The sequence below is a fragment of the Oncorhynchus tshawytscha genome, linkage group LG01, assembly GCF_018296145.1.
Source record: "Oncorhynchus tshawytscha isolate Ot180627B linkage group LG01, Otsh_v2.0, whole genome shotgun sequence".
In the NCBI taxonomy this organism is placed as follows: Eukaryota; Metazoa; Chordata; class Actinopteri; order Salmoniformes; family Salmonidae; genus Oncorhynchus; species Oncorhynchus tshawytscha.
This window is the reverse complement of record NC_056429.1, coordinates 81,572,483-81,594,944: the sequence shown is the minus strand read 5'-3', so window position 1 is coordinate 81,594,944 and position 22,462 is coordinate 81,572,483. Positions and strand designations below refer to the sequence as shown.

The window sequence follows — 22,462 nt, the reverse complement described above, 5'->3', positions numbered from 1 at the left end:
TCTTATAGCGCCTGGAATCTTATAGCAACTAGAGTCTTATAGCCACTGGAGACTTATAGCCACTGGAGTCTTATAGCGCCTGGAGTCTTATAGCCACTGGAGTCTTATAGCCACTGGAGTCTTATAGCGCCTGGAGTCCTATAGCCACTGGAGTCTTATAGCCACTGGAGGCTTATAGCCACTGGAGTCTTATAGCACCTGGAGTCTTATAGCGCCTGGAGACTTATAGCCACTGGAGACGTATAGCCACTGGAGTCTTATAATCACTGGAGTCTTATAGCCACTGGAGTCTTATAGCGCCTGGAGGCTTATAGCACCTGGAGTCTTATAGCAACTGGAGTCTTATAGCCACTGGAGTCTTAAAGCCACTGGAGTTTTATAGCGCCTGGAGTCTTATAGCGCCTGGAGTCAAATCAAATCAAATCAAATCAAATCATCCTCTTATTGCGCCTGGCGTCTTATAGCCACTGGAGTCGTATAGCACCTGAGTCTTATAGCGCCTGGAGTCTTATAGCCACTGGATTCTTATAGCCGCTGGAGTCTTATAGCGCCTGGAGTCTTATAGCGAATGGAGTCTTATAGCGCCTGGAGTCTTATAGCCACTGGAGTCGTATAGCCACTGGAGTCTTATAGCCACTGGAGTTTTATAGCGCCTGGAGTCTTATAGCCACTGGAGTCTTATTGTGCCTGGAGTCTTATAGCCACTGGAGTCGTATAGCGCCTGGAGTTTTATAGTCACTGGAGTCTTATAGCCACTGGAGTCTTATAGCACCTGGAGTCTTATAGCCACTGGAGTCTTATAGACACTGGAGTCTTATAGCCACTGGAGTTTGATAGCGCCTGGAGTCTTATAGCCACTGGAGTTTTATAGCGCCTGGAGTCTTATAGCCACTGGAGTCTTATTGCGCCTGGAGTCTTATTGCGCCTGGAGCCTTATAGCCACTGGAGTCGTATAGCGCCTGGAGTTTTATAGTCACTGGAGTCTTATAGCCACTGGAGTCTTATAGCCACTGGAGTCTTATAGCACCTGGAGTCTTATAGCACCTGGAGTCTTATAGCACCTGGAGTCTTATAGCCACTGGAGTCTTATAGACACTGGAGTCTTAAAGCCACTGGAGTCTTATAGCCACTGGAGTCTTATAGCGCCTGGAGTCTTATAGCGCCTGGAGTCTTATAGCGCCTGGAGTCTTATAGCGCCTGGAGTCTTATAGCCACTGGAGTCTTATAGCCACTGGATTCTTATAGCCACTGGAGTCTTATAGCGCCTGGAGTCTTATAGCGCCTGGAGTCTTGTAGCGCCTGGAGTCTTATAGCCACTGGAGTCGTATAGCCACTGGAGTCTTATAGCCACTGGAGTTTTATAGCGCCTGGAGTCTTATAGCCACTGGAGTCTTATTGCGCCTGGAGTCTTATAGCCACTGGAGTCTTATAGCCACTGGAGTCTTATAGCCACTGGAGTCTTATAGCACCTGGAGTCTTATAGCCACTGGAGTCTTATAGACACTGGAGTCTTATAGCCACTGGAGTTTGATAGCGCCTGGAGTCTTATAGCCACTGGAGTTTTATAGCGCCTGGAGTCTTATAGCCACTGGATTCTTATTGCGCCTGGCGTCTTATAGCCACTGGAGTCGTATAGCGCCTGGAGTTTTATAGTCACTGGAGTCTTATAGCCACTGGAGTCTTATAGCCACTGGAGTCTTTTAGCACCTGGAGTCTTATAGCACCTGGAGTCTTATAGCCAATGGAGTCTTATAGCCACTGGAGTCTTATAGCACCTGGAGTCTTATAGCCACTGGAGTCTTATAGTGCCTGGAGTCTTATAGTGCCTGGAGTCTTATAGCCACAGGAGTCTTATAGTGCCTGGAGTCTTATAGCCACAGGAGTCTTATAGTGCCTGGCGTCCTATAGCCACTGGAGTCTTATAGCCACTGGAGTCTTATAGCCACTGGAGTCTTATAGCCACTGGAGTCTTATAGCGCCCGGAGTCTTATAGCCACTGGAGTCTTATAGCGCCTGGAGTCTTATAGTTCCTGGAGTCTTATAGCCACTGGAGTCTTATAGCCACTGGAGTTTTATAGCCACTGGAGTCTTATAGCCACTGGAGTCTTATAGCCACTGGAGTCTTATAGCCACTGGAGTTTTATAGCCACTGGAGTCTTATAGCACCTGGAGTCTTATAGCACCTGGAGTCTTATAGCGCCTGGAGTCTTATAGCCACTGGAGTCTTATAGCGCCTGGAGTTTTATAGTCACTGGAGTCTTATAGCCACTGGAGTCTTATAGCCAATGGAGTCTTATAGTGCCTGGAGTCTTATAGTGCCTGGAGTCTTATAGCCACAGGAGTCTTATAGTGCCTGGTGTCTTATAGCCACTGGAGTCTTATAGTGCCTAGAGTCTTATAGCCACTGGAGTCTTATAGCCACTGGAGTCTTATAGCCACTGGAGTCTTATAGCCACTGGAGTCTTATAGCACCTGGAGTCTTATAGCACCTGGAGTCTTATAGCCACTGGAGTTTTATAGCCACTGGAGTCTTATAGCCACTGGAGTCTTATAGCGCCTGGAATATTATAGCCACTGGAGTCTTATAGCCACTGGAGTCTTATAGCGCCTGGAGTCTTATAGCCACTGGAGTCTTATAGCCACTGGAGTCTTATAGCGCCTGGAGTCTTATAGCACCTGGAGTTTTATAGCCACTGGAGTCTTATAGCCACTGGAGTCTTATAGCGCCTGGAGTCTTATAGCCACTGGAGTCTTATAGCACCTGGAGTCTTATAGCCACTGGAGTCTTATAGCCACTGGAGTCTTATAGCGCCTGGAGTCTTATAGCCACTGGAGTCTTATAGCACCTGGAGTCTTATAGCCACTGGAGTCTTATAGCCACTGGGGTCTTATAGCGCCTGGAGTCTTATAGTGCCTAGAGTCTTATAGCCACTGGAGTCTTATAGCCACTGGAGTCTTATAGCGCCTGGAGTCTTATAGCCACTGGAGTCTTATAGCCACTGGAGTCTTATAGCCACTGGAGTTTTATAGCCACTGGAGTTTTATAGCCACTGGAGTCTTATAGCCACTGGAGTCTTATAGCCACTGGAGTCTTATAGCCACAGGAGTCTTATAGTGCCTGGAGTCTTATAGCCACTGGAGTTTTATAGCCACTGGAGTCTTATAGCCACTGGAGTCTTATAGCGCCTGGAGTATTATAGCCACTTGAGTCTTATAGCGCCTGGAGTCTTATAGCCACTGGAGTCTTATAGCGCCTGGACTTCTCCGTCTTCTCCTCCACTCTGTGTATCACCACTTGGGTGATGCCTCAGCAGCTGTGGGTGCCAGAAAGCTCACCACACAAAGTTCAGAATAGTAGCCAGACATCCTCACTATGAGCCCTCTGCCTCAGCACTGCTGGATTCCTCCATCTCCCATTCCTCTCACACTTCAGACCTTGGGTTGTGGGGTTTGGGCTGGGCCTGGGGCCGGGTTATAGTAACTATAACCCGGCCCCAGGCCCAGCCCAAACCCCACGACCCAGCCCAAACCCCACGCCCCTAGCCCAAACCCCACGGCCCAGCCTTAAACTAGAGTGGAATTGGATAATCTCCCTAAAGGCCAGGTTCCAGCCTATAAACCCTTGTCTAGACTCTAGATTCCCACTACTGCAGGCCAGGCATGGCAGTCCCACTGAGCGCCAATCACCTGTCTGCCCTGTTCAATTAGACAGCTCATCAGCCAATCACTAGACTGCCCTGCAGACAGCTCATTATGTCTCAATTAGACAGGTGCAGCTCCACAGACAGCTACGGCTGCCCCAGTGTGTGTGCGTGTGTTTGTGTGTGTGTGTGCACATCTAGTCGGCTACCCATCCGGCCTCATAATTAACATACAAGGAGTAATCTAGATATGGTTGTTGGCAATTATAAAAGACTACAGACACTAAACGGGACACCCCTTATCACTTGATTGCCTCTGATTGAAATCCTATAATTGGAAGCAAAAATGAAAAAATAAATAAACCAATAACTAATAAATAGGATCCAGTAAGGTGATGTAATTGAACAGTTATGAATTCATTTTCATCAGAGGCCACTCCTCAAATTATGTTCTCAGAAGATCAGGAACTGGCAGCCAGGCAAAACAAAAAAGCTTGTACTGTCAAACCCTGTGGGCCCTGGTTAAAAGTAGTGCACTACATAGGGAATAGAGTGCCTGTTGGGACACAACCCAGGTATAGCAGATTATTATTATTATTTATTAATTTTTTTACAGTTTTTCTCTTTCCAGTACTGCGCAGATGTTGACAGTACTATGGGGTTGAAAGGCCCTGGTGTTTTCCCTGGCTTAAAAATAAAACCTGTTTTTACAAGGTAACGTGGGTGTAAAAGGAGAAAGTTACAACATACTGGTGGAGTAATATAGAGTCCAGACTGGAAGACTGCCAACCAGCCAAATACTGGGCGCCCGAGGCAATTACTCAAGATACAGTGGATTAAAGCAATTATTGTCCTGTTGTAATGTTGTTCAAATTAGAAGTCTACTACTACTACAGTAGAGTCAGATCACCACCAGCTTCAAGCTCAAAGAGAGTGTTTACTTAACACACAAAAATGTTCTATAAAATATACAGAGCAAAACCATTTCAAAATGGATAATATGTAGGTTTAACAGCAGCAGCGAGTGTGAACTATGCCGTAGTGGTTTTCCTTTCCTCCATAACAATAGCGCCTGGAGTCTCAGGCCCAGCCCAAACCCCATGGCCCTAGCCCTATAACCTGGCCTCAGGCCCAGCCCAAACCCCATGTGCCCAGCCCTATAACCTGCCCTCAGGCCCAGCCCAAACCCCCAGGCCTACAACCTGGCATCAGGCCCAGCCCAAACCCCATGGCCCCAGCCCTATAACTTGGCCTCAGGCCCAGCCCAAACCCCATGGCCCCAGCCCTATAACTTGGCCTCAGGCCCAGCCCAAACCGCATGGCCCCAGCCCTATAACCTGGCCTCAGGCCCAGCCCAAACCTCATGGCCCAAGCCCTATAACCTGGCCTCAGGCCTCAGGCCCAGCCCAAACCCCATGGCCCCAGCCATATAACTTGGCCTCAGGCCCAAACCCCAAGGCCCCAGCCCTATAACCTGGCCTCAGGTACAGCCCAAACCCAATGGTCCCAGCCCTATAACTTGGCCTCAGGCCCAAACCCCTTGGCCCCAGCCCTTTAACTTGGCCTCAGGTCCAGCCAAAACCCCATGGTCCCAGCCCTATAACTTGGCCTCAGGTCCAGCCCAAACCCCATGGTCCCAGCCCTATAACCTGGCCTCAGGCCCAGCCCAAACCCCATGGGCCCAGCCCTGTAACCTGCCCTCAGGCCCAGCCCAAACCCCCAGGCCTATAACCTGGCATCAGGCCCAGCCCAAACCCCATGGCCCCAGCCCTATAACTTGGCCTCAGGCCCAGCCCAAACCCCATGGCCCCAGCCCTATAACTTGGCCTCAGGCCCAGCCCAAACCGCATGGCCCCAGCCCTATAACCTAGCCTCAGGCCCAGCCCAAACCCCAAGGCCCCAGCCCTATAACCTGGCCTCAGGTCCAGCACAAACCCAATGGTCCCAGCCCTATAACTTGGCCTCAGGCCCAGCCCAAACCGCATGGCCAAAGCCCTATAACCTGGCCTCAGGCCCAGCCCAAACCCCATGGCCCCAGCCCTATAACTTGGCCTCAGGCCCAAACCCCAAGGCCCCAGCCCTATAACCTGGCCTCAGGTCCAGCCCAAACCCAATGGTCCCAGCCCTATAACTTGGCCTCAGGCCCAAACCCCTTGGCCCCAGCCCTATAACTTGGCCTCATGTCCAGCCAAAACCCCATGGTCCCAGCCCTATAACTTGGCCTCAGGTCCAGCCCAAACCCCATGGTCCCAGCCCTATAACTTGGCCTCCGGTCCAGCCCAAACCCCATGGTCCCAGCCCTATAACCTGGCCTCAGGTCCAGCCCAAACCCCAAGGCCCCAGCCCTATAACCCGGCCTCAGGTCCAGCCCAATCCCCAAGGCCCCAGCCCTATAACCCGGACTCAGGTCCAGCCCAAACCCCAAGGCCCCAGCCCTATAACCCGGCCTCAGGTCCAGCCCAAACCCCATGGTCCCAGCCCTATAACCCGGCCTCAGGTCCAGCCCAAACCCCATGGTCCCAGCCCTATAACCCGGCCTCAGGTCCAGGCCAAACCCCATGGTCCCAGCCCTATAACCCGGCCTCAGGTCCAGCCCAAACCCCATGGTCCCAGCCCTATAACCCGGCCTCAGGTCCAGCCCAAACCCCAGCCCTATAACCCAGACCCTCGGCCCCAGCCCTAGACTAGAGTGCAATTGGATACTTCCCTAAAGGCCAGGTTCAAGCCTATAAGCCCTTGTCTGGACTCCCACTACAGCAGGCCAGGCTTGGCAGTCCCACCGAGAGCCAATCATCTGTCTGCCCTGCTCAATTAGACAGCTCATCAGCCAATCACCAGCCTGCCCTGCAGACAGCTCATTACCACTCAATTAGACAGGTGCACCTCTACAGATAGCTACGGTTGCCCTAGTGTGCGTGCTAGTGCACATCTAGTTGGCTACCCACCCAGCCTTATAATTAAAATATAAGGGAATAATATAGTGACAGAAATTTAACATACAAGGGAATAATCTAGATATAGTTATTGGCAATTATAAAAGACTACAGACACTAAACGGGACACCCCTTATCACTTGATTAACTCTGATTGAAATCCTATAATTGGAAGCAATAATTAAAAAATAAATAAACCAATAACAAATAAATAGGATCCAGTAAGGTGATGTAATTGAACAGTTATGAATTCATTTTCATCAGATGAGTGTTGGCAATTATAAAATGCCATCTGATTAGCAAAACAAAGATGTGAAATGACATTGTTCCACACAAAAGACATGGCTGTGTAATAAAGAGAAGAGACATCATTACTGTGACACAAGACCTCTAGAGAGTGAGCGTGCGACCCAAATTGCACCCTATTCTCTATATACTGCACTACTTTTGACCTGAGGGCCCTGGCCCAAAGTCGTCCACTATATAGGGAATAGGTTGCCATTTGGGTCACAGACTCACTCTCTAGAGGTCTTGTGTCAGAGTAATGATGTCTTTTCTCTTGTCTGAGACACTGACAGAATACTGTAGGTAGCACTGCTGACCGGTCGTTGATGGACAGACAGGACTTGGCTAGGAACATCCTTTGTCCCCTAAAACCGCAATCATATCCTAAAAAAAGTCTGTTGAAAGAACACTAGGCAGATTTGCACATCACTGCTTAACATCAGGTGACAAAAAAAACAGGCAAGGAAAACATTTTGATCCCTCAAGGATGGATCCTAATCAAGATGAAATGCATTTACAAATCTATTTAATATGGCTTGCCAGAAGTCAAACTTGGCATGTAAATGCAGTGGAGATTACATTTCACTGGGAACCAACACTGTAACTGATCGCCTGCAGACAAAGGGGGAAGCTGCCAGTTTTTCCCCTTTCCCTTCATCCCCTGCCTGCGTTCAGCCTCGTGACCCCTCACTGGCTATGGGGAAGGACAGTGGCAGGGAAGAGAGAGAAAGGGGAGGAGACTCTTCCTCCCTCCGTGGCTCAAGGTCAGGGTGAGGACAGTGTGGCGTGTCCTGTAAGCAGAGGACGAGGAGGGGACAGAGGAGGAGAGGACAGAGGAGCAGAGGACAGGACAGAGGAGGAAAGGAGAGGACAGAGGAGGAAAGGAGAGGACAGAGAAGGAAAGGAGAGGACAGAGCGGAGCGTTAGCCGCAGTCACCTCTGTGCTAATAAGTCGTTGGTTGGCTGATAAGGTGTCAGTTAGTGGTGTGGAGAGCCGCTCCCTTCGCTTTTTGGCAGACAATTGCAGGGGCTGGCGGGGCAGAGCAGGTGTGTGTGAGTGTGTGTGTGCATGCGCCACTCTGGGGTGTAGCAGGCTGACGTGCCTGCTTGTGGTGCCAGCAGCTAGTGTTGCGCATTATTTTATTTTTTGCTCTCCCCCTCCCTCATCCTCTCCATCCCTCCTCCCTTCCGTCCCTTTCTATTTGCTTGCATAGACATGATGCTTCAGTGACTGTAGCTCATCTCAGCTTCCCCTCTGCAGTCAGGGCAAAGAGACACAGCTGCCATTGAACGCTATCTATCTGCTATCTATCTGCTATCTATCTGCTATCTATCTGCAATGTGCTCATGTTAACGGAGTGTGGCAATATTTCAGGTTGCAGAGCTGCTTAAGCAGGCTCAATAGCCTGGGTTCAGACATGGGTTTAAATGGTATTTAAAATCCTTCAGATACTCTAGGTGTGCTTCATAGAACTCACATGGCACAATGGAAACCAATAGAATAGTCTCAAATGTGTAAACCCCATCCAACTGGCTTTTCAGAAAGGTTCAAACAAACATATTTGAAAGATTTCATACTATTTGAACCCAACTCTGCCTGGGTGTGGCTACCATAGGGGAAGGTGTTGGCTGGGTTAGGGAGCTGTCTGGGATGGAAGGGTTCCATGTCTGTGAGAGGGAGCATGACCTAGCTAATTTCTCATTGGGCACTGAGTTCTCCCGATCAGACTGGTTGGCATGGTGAAAGCGTTTCTTGTATCCTGGGGTTGTTTCTGACCATCTGCACCAAGTCATTAACAGGCCTTTTCATAGTCAGTTGTTTCACACACACGTCTCTTTTTCATTTCGCAATTACAATGCTCTGGTTTTATTTGGATCAAGCTTAATGAGAAAATAGAGTTGGTTTCCTGGGTGTAAATGGTTTTAGACCAGGGCTCTTGACCGTGGTATGCTGTGCTGCAGATGTGTGTATAGTGTAGTGAGTGAGTGAGTGAGTGAGTGAGTGAGTGAGTGAGTGAGTGAGTGAGTGAGTGAGTGAGTGAGTGAGTGAGTGAGTGAGTGGGAGAGAGAGAGAGAGAGAGAGAGAGAGATAATATCCATAAAGGGAAGGGGGGCATGGGGGAGGAACACCCCCCCGCCCCCTTAAATTACAGTCAATCATCTAGAGCGCTTCATCTCCTTCCCACCCACACAATACAGCATGCCTCCATTTCTGATGCTGGAACACTAGCTTTGGTAAAAACAACAATAACTGTCAAAAGCAACACCGTTCGCTGCCACATCACCGTTGATATTCAAAACATGAAAAAGACATCCCCTTCTCATCCATTCCCTTCTCATCCATCCCCTTCTCATCCATTCCCTTCTCATCCATCCCCTTCTCATCCATCCCCTTCTCATCCATTCCCTTCTCATCCATTCCCTTCTCATCCATCCCCTTCTCATCCATTCCCTTCTCATCCATCCCCTTCTCATCCATCCCCTTCTCATCCATCCCCTTCTCATCCATCCCCTTCTCATCCATTCCCTTCTCATCCATCCCCTTCTCATCCATTCCGTTCCATCCGTTTATCCAGCTCTTCTTTCCCTCTGCTTTTGTTATTGCTTTTTGTGCAGTGATATGCCCAAGGACGCAGCTTTCCTAGCAACAGAAAGTCTGCCACCAAACATCTGGCTGGAGTTCAACACAGGCTCTCTCTTTGTGAGGAATGGCAGTCACTCCCACACCCCCCCCTTCCCCCCTTCTCTCATTCCCTCCTTCCCTGCTCAGCGTCTGCCACTGTGTGTGCATGTGTTTCTTTCTCTCTCTGTGTGTGTGTGTGTGTGTGTGTGTGTGTGTGTGTGTGTGTGTGTGTGTGTGTGTGTGTGTGTGTGTGTGTGTGTGTGTGTGTGTGGCCTGCTGCTGGATGGGCTGGTGTAGGAGCCAGATTGGCTTTAGGAGCCCTCTAATAATTATGTTTTCATCCAATCACACCACATAGTAGCAGGCACCTTGAGAACCTCTGCCAAGAATCATCAATCACCTCTTTAACACACACACACACACACACACACACACACACACACACACACACACACACACACACACACACACACACACACACACACAGTCTTGTATGACTAACCTTGTGGGGACACACAATTCAGTCCCATTCAAAATCTTATTTTCCTTAACCCTAACCTTAACCCTAAACCTAGCTCCTAACCCAAACCCTAAAACTAACCCTAGCTTGTAACTCTAACTAACACTAATTCTAACCTTAACCCTAAACCCCTACAAATAGCATTTGACCTTGTGGGGACCAACAAAATGTCCTCTGTTGGTCAAACAATTATAACAATCTGGTCCCCACAAGTATAGTTAAACACGTCCACGCACGCACGCACGCACGCACCACACACACACACACACACACACACACACACACACACACACACACACACACACACACACTTCAGGAAGTAAGTAAGGACCAGGCTGGAGCCGTCACCTAACTGGGGTGGAAGTCAATCAGGAAAGCATTCTTAAAGACAGCTCAGTAATCTGATTGACAGATTAGAGCGTAATCAGACTGTGCATACCAACACAGGACAGAGTCAGTCATTTGATGGAAATCAACAAAGCACATTAATACATGGTGGCAGCATTGTATGATTCTGTTCATTGGTTAGGGTTATGGTCAAACAGAGTGCACTATATAGGGAACAGGGTGCCATTTGGAACATAGACACACAGCATTAAGTGCCAATGGCTGTGGCAGTGGATCTGGATAAGTCCTTTGGAAGTGCCAATTGGACTCTAACAAAGAGAACGATCCCATGTTTTGACAAAGAGGCCCGAGAGGGATTCCGAGATGCCGTATTCCGATTCCGTCCTGTTGAGATTCTCAGCAGCAACTGAGGGAGTCCCAAATGGCAGAGGGTGGACCTTCTTTCTCTCCAATTCTGCAGAGGGAAGAGTTTCCCTGCTTGACACTGTCGGAACTGTCGGATGTGGCACAAAAATATATATATGCCAATTTGCAGCGGATGTGCTGTGTTTGCTAATGCTAATCAGAGCCTAAAATAAGATCACACAATCTCTGAATGACAGAGTGAAATTACACTTTGACAGTGTGATGTAGTTTACTATTCCTTCGGTTTCTGTTTTTTGACTGAGTGAAGTAATTACAAAGAAACTTGTATAGTTCATTCGACCACAATATTCTCAAGTTAACGGCATCACACCGTTAATAGTGGCATGGCAATGTGGAGTTGGGGCCTGGGGTGAATTTGAAACAAAATAACGGTAAAACAAGAGAAGGTGCGGGTCAGGCTATAAAGTTGATTTATGTAGATAATGGACTGTTTAAAGACATGGAATGCAGGGTGATTTTAGGGCTATCATCTAGATGTGAGATCAGAGAGGAAGTTCATCCACTGGAATTAAATCTAATCCTAAAAAGGGAAACACGAGTGCCGCTGGCCATTCTACCCCGCCTACCTCTAGTAAGTCAAGACATTACTTTAGTGTGTGTGGGGGGGAGGGTATAAACTGGGATAATCAATCGTCATACTTCTGCAGCACCTGTTGGCTACAATATCGATGGAATGAACACATAACATGCACAACAACTTCACATTGACTTTAAACCGTCACACACAGATGCACAAGGAGAATGGGAAGCCTTGAGTGGTATTATTTGAATAGGTGAGCTACTGTAAACTCATCTGCCTCAACAAAAGAAGACAAGTGAACACATTGACAATGACTGTGGAACGCCAAGGGGTTTGTTTCCTTTCTACAAAGGCCCTCTTAACGTTTTGTTCTCTTCTGGCAATGGGAGAAAGTGTATGTGTGTGTGTGTGTTTCATTCTATAGCTAGAGGATTCGTGATCTCTCCAGGAGTGATACATATCATTTTTGCCTTTATCTGTTGTCTAGTACTGTCTTGCTAGCTAGGGCCATCTACTTTAAGTGCTGCCTGTCTTCCCAGTAGCCTACTTGGTGTGTGAACTGCTGACTGCTCATAACATGCAGATGATTGTTGACACCTCAACCAGGATTAACTGGCAGGGCAATTTGGGACTGTTGTTGTTTTCGTAATCAGTGGCTGTATTGAAGGGGGAGTGGTTTCACCTCTCCTAGGCAATCAGCAATTAGTACAGGGAGGTGTGCTCTTCACCTCTGCTAGGCAATCAGCAATTAGAGTTAGTACTTCAGTCTCCCCTGTTTTCCCAGCGGCAGTCGTGTTGCCGAAACAAAGAAGGTTCTGTTATGAGAGGAAGGCGCCACACCACTCTCTCACTTAAGTATTACCTAGTTATTTTCAGATCTAATTTTTCTCTTTTGTAGCTTTGTCAACTATGTGCGTGTTTTCTATACCTGTTCGCTCCCCACCCCTTGGCTGCAACACTTCTAATTTAGTGTACCCTGCGCACAAAACCCATATGGAATTTCTGGTCTCCGGCAGTGTTTGGAACTGCAGATCTGCGGTTACCAACGCAGAGTTCATCTCAACCTATGCTGCCCTTCAGTCCCTATACTTTCTGTCCCTGAGAGACATGTATCATGCCAGAGAACACTGCTACCCCAGCTGCTCTCTCTTTACCTGACTATGTTTTTCGCTCATAGTCCAAGAGCATCTGGTCATCCCTGACAACTGGCTGCATCCCCTCTGACTTCAAAATGCCCAGAGTTGCTCCCCTCCTTGAGAAACCAACACTCGACACCTCAGACATTAAAAACTATAAATTCGTATCCCATTTTTCGCTTCTTTCCAAAACACTAAAACGTTCTGTCTCTGACCAACTCTCTCGCCATCTTCCTCATGACAATCTTCTTGAACTAACCAGGTTTCAAGATGGGTCACTCAACCAAGACTGCTCTTCTCTGTGTCATGGAGGCTCTCCACACTATCCATTGCCTTCAACACAGTGAACCAATCAGATCCTCCTCTCCACCCGCTAAGGGCTGGTACCTCAGGCTCTGCACACACTTGGATTGCATCCTACCTGGCAGGCCGCTCCTACCAGGTGAATTGGAGAGGATCTGTGTCTGCGCACGTACTCTCACTACTTATGTCCCCCAAGGCTCGGTTCTAGGCCCTCTCATCTTCTCTCTATGCACCAAGTCACTCGGCTCCGTCATATCCTCACACGGTCGCTCCTATCATTGCTATGTTGATGATACTCAACTACTGTTCTCGTTACCCCCTTCTGACATCCAGGTGTTGACATGCATCTCTGCGTGCCTGGCAGATATCTCATCTTGGATGTCAGCCCACCACCTCAAGCTCAACCATGACAAGACAGAGCTGCTCTTCCTCCCGGGGATGGCCTCTCAGTTGACAACGCCATGGTGGGCCCCTCCCAGAGTGCAAAGAACCTTGGAGTGACCCTGGACAACAAAAACCCTGTCGTTCTTGGCAAACATCAAAGCAGTGACTTGCTCCTACAGGTTCATGCTATACAACATCCGTAGAGTATGACTACCTCACACAGGACGCAACATAGGTCCTAATCCAGGTATTTGTCATCGCCCGTCTGGACTACTGCAACTCTATTTAAAATGACTCTTGCATTGTAAATATGGTAGTGGAACTGACCCTGTATATAGTATGCTTACTTACTTTAGTGTTCGTGTTCTTGTTTATTTTCTCATGTGTTTTTGTTCTACCTTGTTATTTTTAGTGTTACATTGTTATTGATTATTGCATTGTTGGGTTCAAAGCTTGCAAGAAAAGACGTTCACTGTATTTGTGCATGTGACGTTGAAACTTGATCTCGCTGTTGGCTGGGCAGCCAGCTTGTGCCATCAAACCCTAGCAACTTATCCAAAACACTGCAGCCAATGGGGGTTCTACCTTCTCAAGTTCTCCCATGTCACCCCACTCCTCCGCAGACTCCACTGGCTTCCAGTTGAAGCTCGTATCCACTGCAAGACCATGGTGCTTACCAACGGAACAGCAAGAGGAACTGCCCTTTCTACTTTCAGGCTAACCCCAACCCGAGTACTCCATTCTGCCACCTCTGGTCTCTTGGCCGTACGGGAGGGCAGCTCCCTCTCAGCCCAGTCCAAGCTCTTCTCTGTCCTGGCACCCAAGTGGTGGAACCAGCTTCCCCCTGGAGCTAGGTCAACCGAACCTACCCTACCTCTTCAAAGAATATCTTAAATTATTATTTTTGCCCCCTTACTAGCACTGACTTTGCTGACAGCTTGAGGAAAAATGTATTTACTATGACATATGGGGTTGTCCCAGCTAGCTATCTTAAGAGCGTAACTGTAAGTCGCTCTGGATAAGAGCGTCTGCTAAATGACTCAAATGTGATGTGTGCGCTCATGCATGCACGTTGAATGTGGAGACTAGAGTCATTTGAATGTAGAGTGATTTTAATCACTTTTTTTTGTCACTTACCGCTATATAATAGACCTTGGCTTTCTCAACCAGCTCCCAGTTGCCATCCAGATCCAGGTGTTTCTCCTTGTTGTAGCAGTTTGCTGCTGCCAGGTTAGCAACCAAGGACCTGCACAGACACAGCCCATAAATCACAAAAGGGACCTGCACAGACACAGCCCATAAATCACACGGCCCGCTCGCCAATCATCCATCTTCATTCCCAACTCCAAAAATATCCCCAAAACACCAGCATCAGACCCAGGTTGCGACCTAAATTTCTCCCTATATAGTGCACTGTTTGACCAAAGCTGGTCAAAAGTTATGCACTATATAGGGAATATGGTGCCATTTGGGACGTAGCCCAGACACTTTCCTCCCATGATGTAAAAGGATGATAATGCGTAGAACATTAGGTGCAAGGTGAAATAAATACAGTTTCTGTTATCAACAACTTTAATTGGTTATCACAGAGACAGTCTGACCTGGCCATAGGGCTCTGGATAAAAGTAGTGCACTCTTTAGGGAATAGGGTGTCATTTGGGATGCAGACCGAGATACTGGTCTCCAACAGCGAATGGGATTAAACACATTCAAGGCTAACAGTGAACAAAGGTTCTGCCTGAAATAATGTAACATTATCATGTTACCTCTTAAACGTTTTTTTACTAATACTCAGGCCCCAGTCAATCTGAAATGATGCCCTATCCCCGCCCCAGTCAATCTGAAATGATGCCCTATCCCCGGCCTAGTCAATCGGAAATGATGCCCTATCCCCGCCTCAGTCAATCTGAAATGGTGCCCTATCCCCGCCCCAGTCAATCTGAAATGATGCCCTATCCCCGGCCTAGTCAATCTGAAATGATGCCCTATCCCCGGCCTAGTCAATCTGAAATGCCCTATCCCTGGCCTAGTCAATCTGAAATGATGCCCTATCCCCGGCCTAGTCAATCTGAAATAATGCCCTATCCCCGGCCTAGTCAATCTGAAATGATGCCCTATCCCCGGCCTATGTAGTGCACTATTTTTGACAAGGGCCCATAAGGTCAAAAGTAGTACACTATATAGGGAAATAGGTTGCCATTTCAGATGCAACCACAGTCTTCACCTCATCTGTTGTGAGATACTGGAGGTGATACTGAGACAGAGGCATTTTTATGTAGGGGTTGTCCTGGGAATCATACTCACTATCCTGGCATTGCATTGAGCCGTGGAGGACAAGGGAGCTACAGAGGTGTGTGTTAGAGGAAAATACCATATGATGCAGTTTCTGAAGAGCGAGATTGGCAAGCCTAATCAAAGCAGAGGTTATTACACACTGACTGGCTGGAATCTCCCTCATCACCCAGCTCTGCCGTGACCTTTAACCTGGCCTCCTGAGCTGTCTGTTAAACACCTGGAAGACATATTACAGGGCTCCTCTCCTGAAGCACATAGACTGACCTTTTCAGGTGTCAGGGCTCACATCAAACAAGCCCCACTAAGAGAGCTCGTTCACTGGGCATGTCTGCCAGGCCGACAGGGCAGGCCAGCCACTAGAGACTAACACAAACACACAAACACACACACACACACACACACACACACACACACACACACACACGGTGAGTGACACCTCCAGTAGCGGGAGATGAAAGGCCAGACAGACTGAGTCTTTACTGAGGACTTATTGATCCACACCTGGCCCTGTGTGTGTGTGTGCATGTGTGTGTCCTCTGCTGTGTGTGTGAGACGTGTTGATGATGACAGCAGCGTGAGAAGCGGTTGACAGTCTGAGGATCAATACTACTGACAGACAGGAGGGGTCTGACTGACACACACACAAGAGGTCTGACAGGTGAGGAGATCCAAATACATCTAATAATATAATTTGCTTATATCTGTCCTGTTTCACACATGTACAAGTGCGTATTATATGCAGGTGTAAAAATGTTTTTCCATGGTCAGCCATTATCAAAGGTGACCCTGGAGCAATCGGCTCGTGGATTCAAACTAGCAACCTTTCGGTTACTGGCCCAACGGTCTAAGCGCTAGTCTACCTGCCGCCCTAGTGTTGCATCTACCCTCCTGTGTTGCGTCCGAAATGGCACCCTACTCCCTATATAGTGCAGCACTTTTGAACAGGGCCAGGAGGGGTTGTGATCAAATGTAGTGCACTATGTAAGGAATAGGGTGCCATTTGGGCTGCATCCTCTGTGTCAGCCTGAGCCTGTACTGTAGATGGGTGACAAGACGAGTCACTGGGGCTGCAAGGTTCTACTAAAGTGGAAGGAATGTACAGTAAGTGCTTTCCTTTGATGAAAGACGACCAACTAGCATTTACGTATGATGAGCCGTCACCATTTAACGACTCTATGAACTTGAAATGAACCGAAATTACTCTTGGGGGACAGATAATTGGGACTTACACCAGGTTCTCGCTCTTTCCTCCTAAAGTGTGCACTAGTTCACTTCTCCCCACTTAATTTAAAAGCATTGGATTGGTGTAGGCATGAGCTAGAGGGATGGAGTTTCCATACCAGTCAAATCCATGACGGGAAGTGAACACGGGCACACTTCCGGAGAAGGAGATTATTGAGACGCAACCGGTGTTGCTTAGCTTAGAGCTGATTGGACGAGGGGCAAACTACCTGCCCTCCAGGACACCTACACCACCCGATGCTACAGGAAGGCCATAAAGATCATCAAGGACATCAACCACCCGAGCCACTGCCTGTTCACCCCACTGTCATCCAGAAGGCGAGGTCAGTACAGGTGCATCAAAGCTGGGACCGAGAGACTGAAAAACAGCTTCTATCTCAAGGCCATCAGACTGTTAAACAGCCACCACTAACATTGAGTGGCTGCTGCCAACACACTGTCAATGACACTGACTCAACTCCAGCCACTTTAATAATGGGAATTGATGGGAAATGATGTAAATATATCACTAGCCACTTTAAACAATGCTACCTTATATAATGTTACTTACCCTACATTATTCATCTCATATGCATACGTATATACTGTACTCTATATCATCGACTGCATCCTTATGTAATACATGTATCACTAGCCACTTTAACTATGCCACTTTGTTTACATACTCATCTCATATGTATATACTGTACTCGATACCATCTACTGCATCTTGCCTATGCTGCTCTGTACCATCACTCATTCATATATCCTTATGTACATATTCTTTATCCCCTTACACTGTGTATAAGACAGTAGTTTTGGAATTGTTAGTTAGATTACTTGTTCGTTATTACTGCATTGTCGGAACTAGAAGCACAAGCATTTCGCTACACTCGCATTAACATCTGCTAACCATGTGTATGTGACAAATAAAATTTGATTTGATTTGATTTGACGAGGCCTGACCTGTTGTCCCCAGTGATGCAGGCAGCGCAGGTTCCGGTTGGCTCCTGGGTCTGTTGGTAATAGCGAGCGTCTACATGGGCTTCCTCAGCCTTCTGTTTCAGGATCTCTCCAAAGTGGTCCGTCCCGATGCAGCCAAAGAACGTGGCCACCTTGTGAGGCGTCTGGATCATCCACTAGAGGAGAAAGGAAAGGAACTGTCAGCACGTTATCCACTACAGGCGAGACAGGAGAGAAACTGTCAGTACATTATCGACAACAGAGGAGACGGGAGAGAATCAGTCAGTACATTATCCACTACAGAGGAGACAGGAGAGAAACTGTCAGTACATTATCCACTACAGAGGAGACAGGAGAGAAACTGTCAGTACATTATCCACTACAGAGGAGACAGGAGAGAACACATTAGTAGATTAGGTATACTGACCTGTGTTGCTCAGTGGTAGAACATAGCACTTAAAACCCCAAGGGTTGTAGGTTCAATTCCCGCTGGGGCCACCCATACAACAAATGTATGCACGCATGACTAAGTCGCGTTGAATAAAAGCATCTGCTTAACCCCCTAAGGTTGATGTCTGTGACACCGCGAAAATCTAATCAGCATAATACAAACATCTCCATAAAAATCTGTCAGTTTAAGCTAGAGATCTGTTTTTTGGATGCGTCTCAATCCACTGCATTCGCCTATGTCGCACTTCAGCATCTGCGGTGAATGGTGACAGAGTTAGAGCGGTCTTTGTCAGACCATGAGACTTCCCGAAAATCGTTCTTCTCACAAAATCGGCTGTAGCGTCTGAACAGTTTGGGCTACACACTGTGGAAAGGTGAGACTCTCACGAACGATATATATGTCGGTTGTTTTGCTCTAGACTCATCTGAAGGTCCCCCGGTACCAGTTGAGAAAATTAATGGAACTAATATATGGAGACTTTTTTAGTGCCAAAAATAACAGGTAAAGTATATATATATATAATCCTGATCTTTCTTATACTGTATCTCTCGGATATAGGACAGACACATCAGAACAAACTTCCTTTCGATTTTTTGGGAGGACGATCTGTTGTTTCATGTAGTGAATCTGTTATTCAATGTGTTTCTATGGGCTAATAGGACCCAGTAGGACCCACATTTTTCTAGGGATACATCAAGTCAGGGAAGTCAGGAACCAATACACACAGTCAGTCAGGAAAGCAAAGGCCAGCTTTTTCAAGCAGAAATTTGCATCCTGTAGCTCTACCTCCAAAATGTTCTGGGACACTGTAAAGTCCATGGAGAACAAGAACACCTCCTCCCAGCTGCCCACTGCACTGGGGCTAGGTAACACGGTCACCACCAATAAATCCATGATAATCGAACACTTCAACAAGCATTTCTCAACGGCTGGCCATGCCTTCCTCCTGGCTACTCCAACCTCGGCCAACAGCCCCTATTACCAGCCTGTTCAACCTCTCTTTCGTATCGTCTGAGATCTCCAAGGATTGGAAAGCTGCCACGGTCATCCCCCTCTTCAAAGGGTGTGACACCCTAGACCCAAACTGTTACAGACCTATATCCATCCTGCCCTGCCTATCTAAGGTCTTTGAAAGCCAAGTTAATAAACAGATCACTGACCATCTCGAATCCCACCGTACCTTCTCCGCTGTGCAATCCGGCTTCCGAGCCGGTCACGGGTGCACCTCAGCCACACTCAAGGTACTAAACGATATCATAACCACCACCGATAAAAGACAGTACTGTGCAGCCGTCTTCATCGACCTGGCCAAGGCTTTCGACTCTGTCAACCACCATATTCTTATCGGCAGATTCCGTAGGCTCGTTTTTTCTAATGACTGCCTTGCCTGGTTCACCAACTACTTTGCAGACAGAGTTCCGTGTGTCAAATCGGAGGGCATGATGTCCGGTCCTCTGGCAGTCCGTATGGGGGTACCACAGGGTTAAATTCTCGGGCAGACTCTTTTCTCTGTATATATGAATGATGTTGCTCTTGCTATGCGCGATTCCCTGATCCAAATCTACGCAGACGACACCATTCTGTATACTTCTGGCCCTTCCTTGGACACTGTGCTATCTAACCTCCAAACGAGCTTCAATGCCATACAACACTCCTTCCGTGGCCTCCAACTGCTCTTAAACGGTAGTAAAACCAAATGCATGCTTTTCAACCGTTCGCTGCCTGCACCCGCACGCCCGACTAGCATCACCACCCTGGATGGTTCCGACCTAGAATATGTGGATATCTATAAGTACCTAGGTGTCTGGCTAGACTATAAACTCTCCTTCCAGACTCATATCAAACATCTCCAATCCAAAATCAAATCTAGAGTCGGCTTTCTATTTCGCAACAAAGCCTCCTTCACTCACGCCGCCAAACTTACCCTAGTAAAACTGACTATCCTACCGATCCTCGACTTCTACCTACCTCCTGCCTACCTCCTCATGCCTTTTGCACACAATGTATATAGACTCTTTTTTTCTACTGTGTTATTGACTTTATTGTTGTTTATTGTTTACTTCTTGTGTAACTCTGTGTTGTTGTCTGTTCACACTGCTATGCTTTATCTTGGCCAGGTTGCAGTTGTAAATGAGAACTTGTTCTCAACTAGCCTACCTGGTTAAATAAAGGTGAAATAAAATAATCAAGGGGTCATAGAATTCTAAATTATATTGAAAAAAGATCCTTGGCATGACCTGCTTAAAACATTTCCATATAGTGCATTCAGAAAGTATTCAGACTTCACTTTTTCCACATTTTGTTAGTTACAGCCTTATTCTGAAATGCATTCAATATGGGTTTTTTTTCACATCAATCTACACACAATAGCCCATAATGACAAAGTGAAAACAGTTTTTTTTTTTTTTTTTTTAAATGTATTAGAAAATAAAAAACTGAAATAACTGAGCCTCTGAGACTGGAAATTGAGCTCAGGTGCATCCTGTTTATCTTGATTATCCTTAATGTTTATACAACTTGATTGGAGTCCACCTGTGGTAAATTCAAATGAATGGACATGATTTGTAAAGGCACACACCTGTCTAAAAAGGTCCCGCAGTTGACCGTGCATGTCAGAGCAAAAACAAAGTCACGAGGTCAAAGGAATTGCCCGTGTAGCTCCAAGACAGGATTGTATCAAGGCATACTGTAAATCTGGGGAAGGGTACCAAAACATTTCTGCAGCATTGAAGGTCCCCAAGGACACAGTGGCCTCCATCATTCTTAAATGGAAGAAGTTTGGAAACACCAAGAGCTGGCCCCCCGGCCAAACTGAGCAATCTGGGGAGAAGGGCCTTGGTTAGGGAGGTGACCAAGAACCCGATGGTCACTCTGACAGAGCGCCAGAGTTCCTCTGTGGAGATGGGAGAACCTTCCAGAAGGACAAGCATCTCTGCAGCACTCCACTAATCAGGCCAGATTAAAGCCACTCTTCAGGAAAATGAACATGAAAAGGCACCTAAAGGACTCTGAGAGAAACAAGATTCTCTGGTCTGATGAAAATTAAGTTTAAACTCTTTGGCCTGAATCACAAGCGTTACATCTGGAGGAAACCAGGCACTGCTCATCATTTGGCCAAAACCATCCCTAAGGTGAAGCATGGTGGTGGCAGCATCATGCTGTGGGGATGTTTTTCATTGGCGGAGACTAGGAGACTAGTCAGGATCGAGGGAAAAATAAACGGAGCAAAGTAGAGAGAGATCCTTGATGAAAACCTGCTCCAGAGCGCTCAGGACCTCAGACTGGGGTTAAGGTTCATCTTCCAACAGGACAACGACCCTAAGCACACAGCCAAGACAACGCAGGAGTGGCTTCAGGACAAGTCTCAATGTCCTTGAGTGGCCCAGCCAGAGCCCAGACTTGAACCCGATCAAACATCTCTGGAGAGACCTGAAAATAGCTGTGCAGCGACGCTCCTCATCCAACCTGAGAGGAACTAGAGAGGATCTGCAGAGACGAATGGGAGAATCTCCCCAAATACAGGTGTGCCAAGCTTGTAGCGTCACACCCAAGAAGACTCAAGGCTGTAATAGCTCCCCAATAAAATGTGGAAAAAGTGAAGGGGTGTGAATACTTTCTGAATGCACTGTAGCGTAGTAGACCCCCCCGGATTAGATGAATGGTATTTATTATTATTATCATCATCCGGGGCACCTTCCTCATCGTGCATCATATGCATATGCCTCATTGTCTTCTCTCTTGCATAGTATATTATATTACAGGTGTTTAATATCATCAAATATGTAAAGACAGGGAGAAATGTTAGAAATTAAAGAAATAGAGAAGGAAGTGCCTGAGTAAAATGAGTTTCTTGATGGCATACATAGCTTCATGGAAACACAAACCAATAACTGTCCCAATCTACACAGAGACTCTATTCTGTCCCAGGCTCTCCTCCACGCTCACACACACACACTGAGCTAAAAACAGTCCCACATCCTTATTTACACAAACCCCATATTTCAATGTTCCATCGCCATCCTACTGCTGCAAACATAGGTAGTCTGTGTGAAAGAGAGAGCACCTGTCTAACAGGGACACCTGATTGGTTAGGAGCTCCACTGTTACTTCCTGGTACTGACCGACCTAATGTACTGGGTGACTTTTACCTTGGTGATGAGAGGAGCTGCTCACATTCTCCTACTCTCAGGTTTAACCTCCAAAGATTTATTGATGTACTGGTGTGTGTGTGTCTCTCATTTGTGTGTGTACCGCCTGTGTGTGTATACTGTGAGTGTGTGCGATGTTTGCTCAATTTCCATCTAGACGGCTCGCGTTCTGTTTTGTTGCTGACTGGGGCCCCTAGTGAATGAGATGTTGCTGTTTCCAGGGATGACCTGTATACGTGTGAAATTAATCATTTCCCACAACCAA

The 22,462-nt window shown here is 47.3% G+C and overlaps 1 protein-coding gene across 5 annotated transcripts in view; it reads right to left on the bottom strand.

The window, feature by feature from the left end:
- Positions 1–22,462, bottom strand: part of adkb (adenosine kinase b) — a 298,620-nt gene that overhangs the window by 164,329 nt on the left and 111,829 nt on the right. For all 5 annotated transcript variants that reach the window (XM_024431956.2, XM_024431987.2, XM_024431976.2 and 2 more), the window contains 2 exons: positions 17,602–17,774; positions 14,257–14,365 (listed from right to left, as the gene is read on the bottom strand). In XM_024431956.2, the coding sequence (XP_024287724.1) occupies positions 14,257–14,365; positions 17,602–17,774 (282 nt within the window). The remainder of the gene's footprint in view (positions 1–14,256; positions 14,366–17,601; positions 17,775–22,462) is intronic.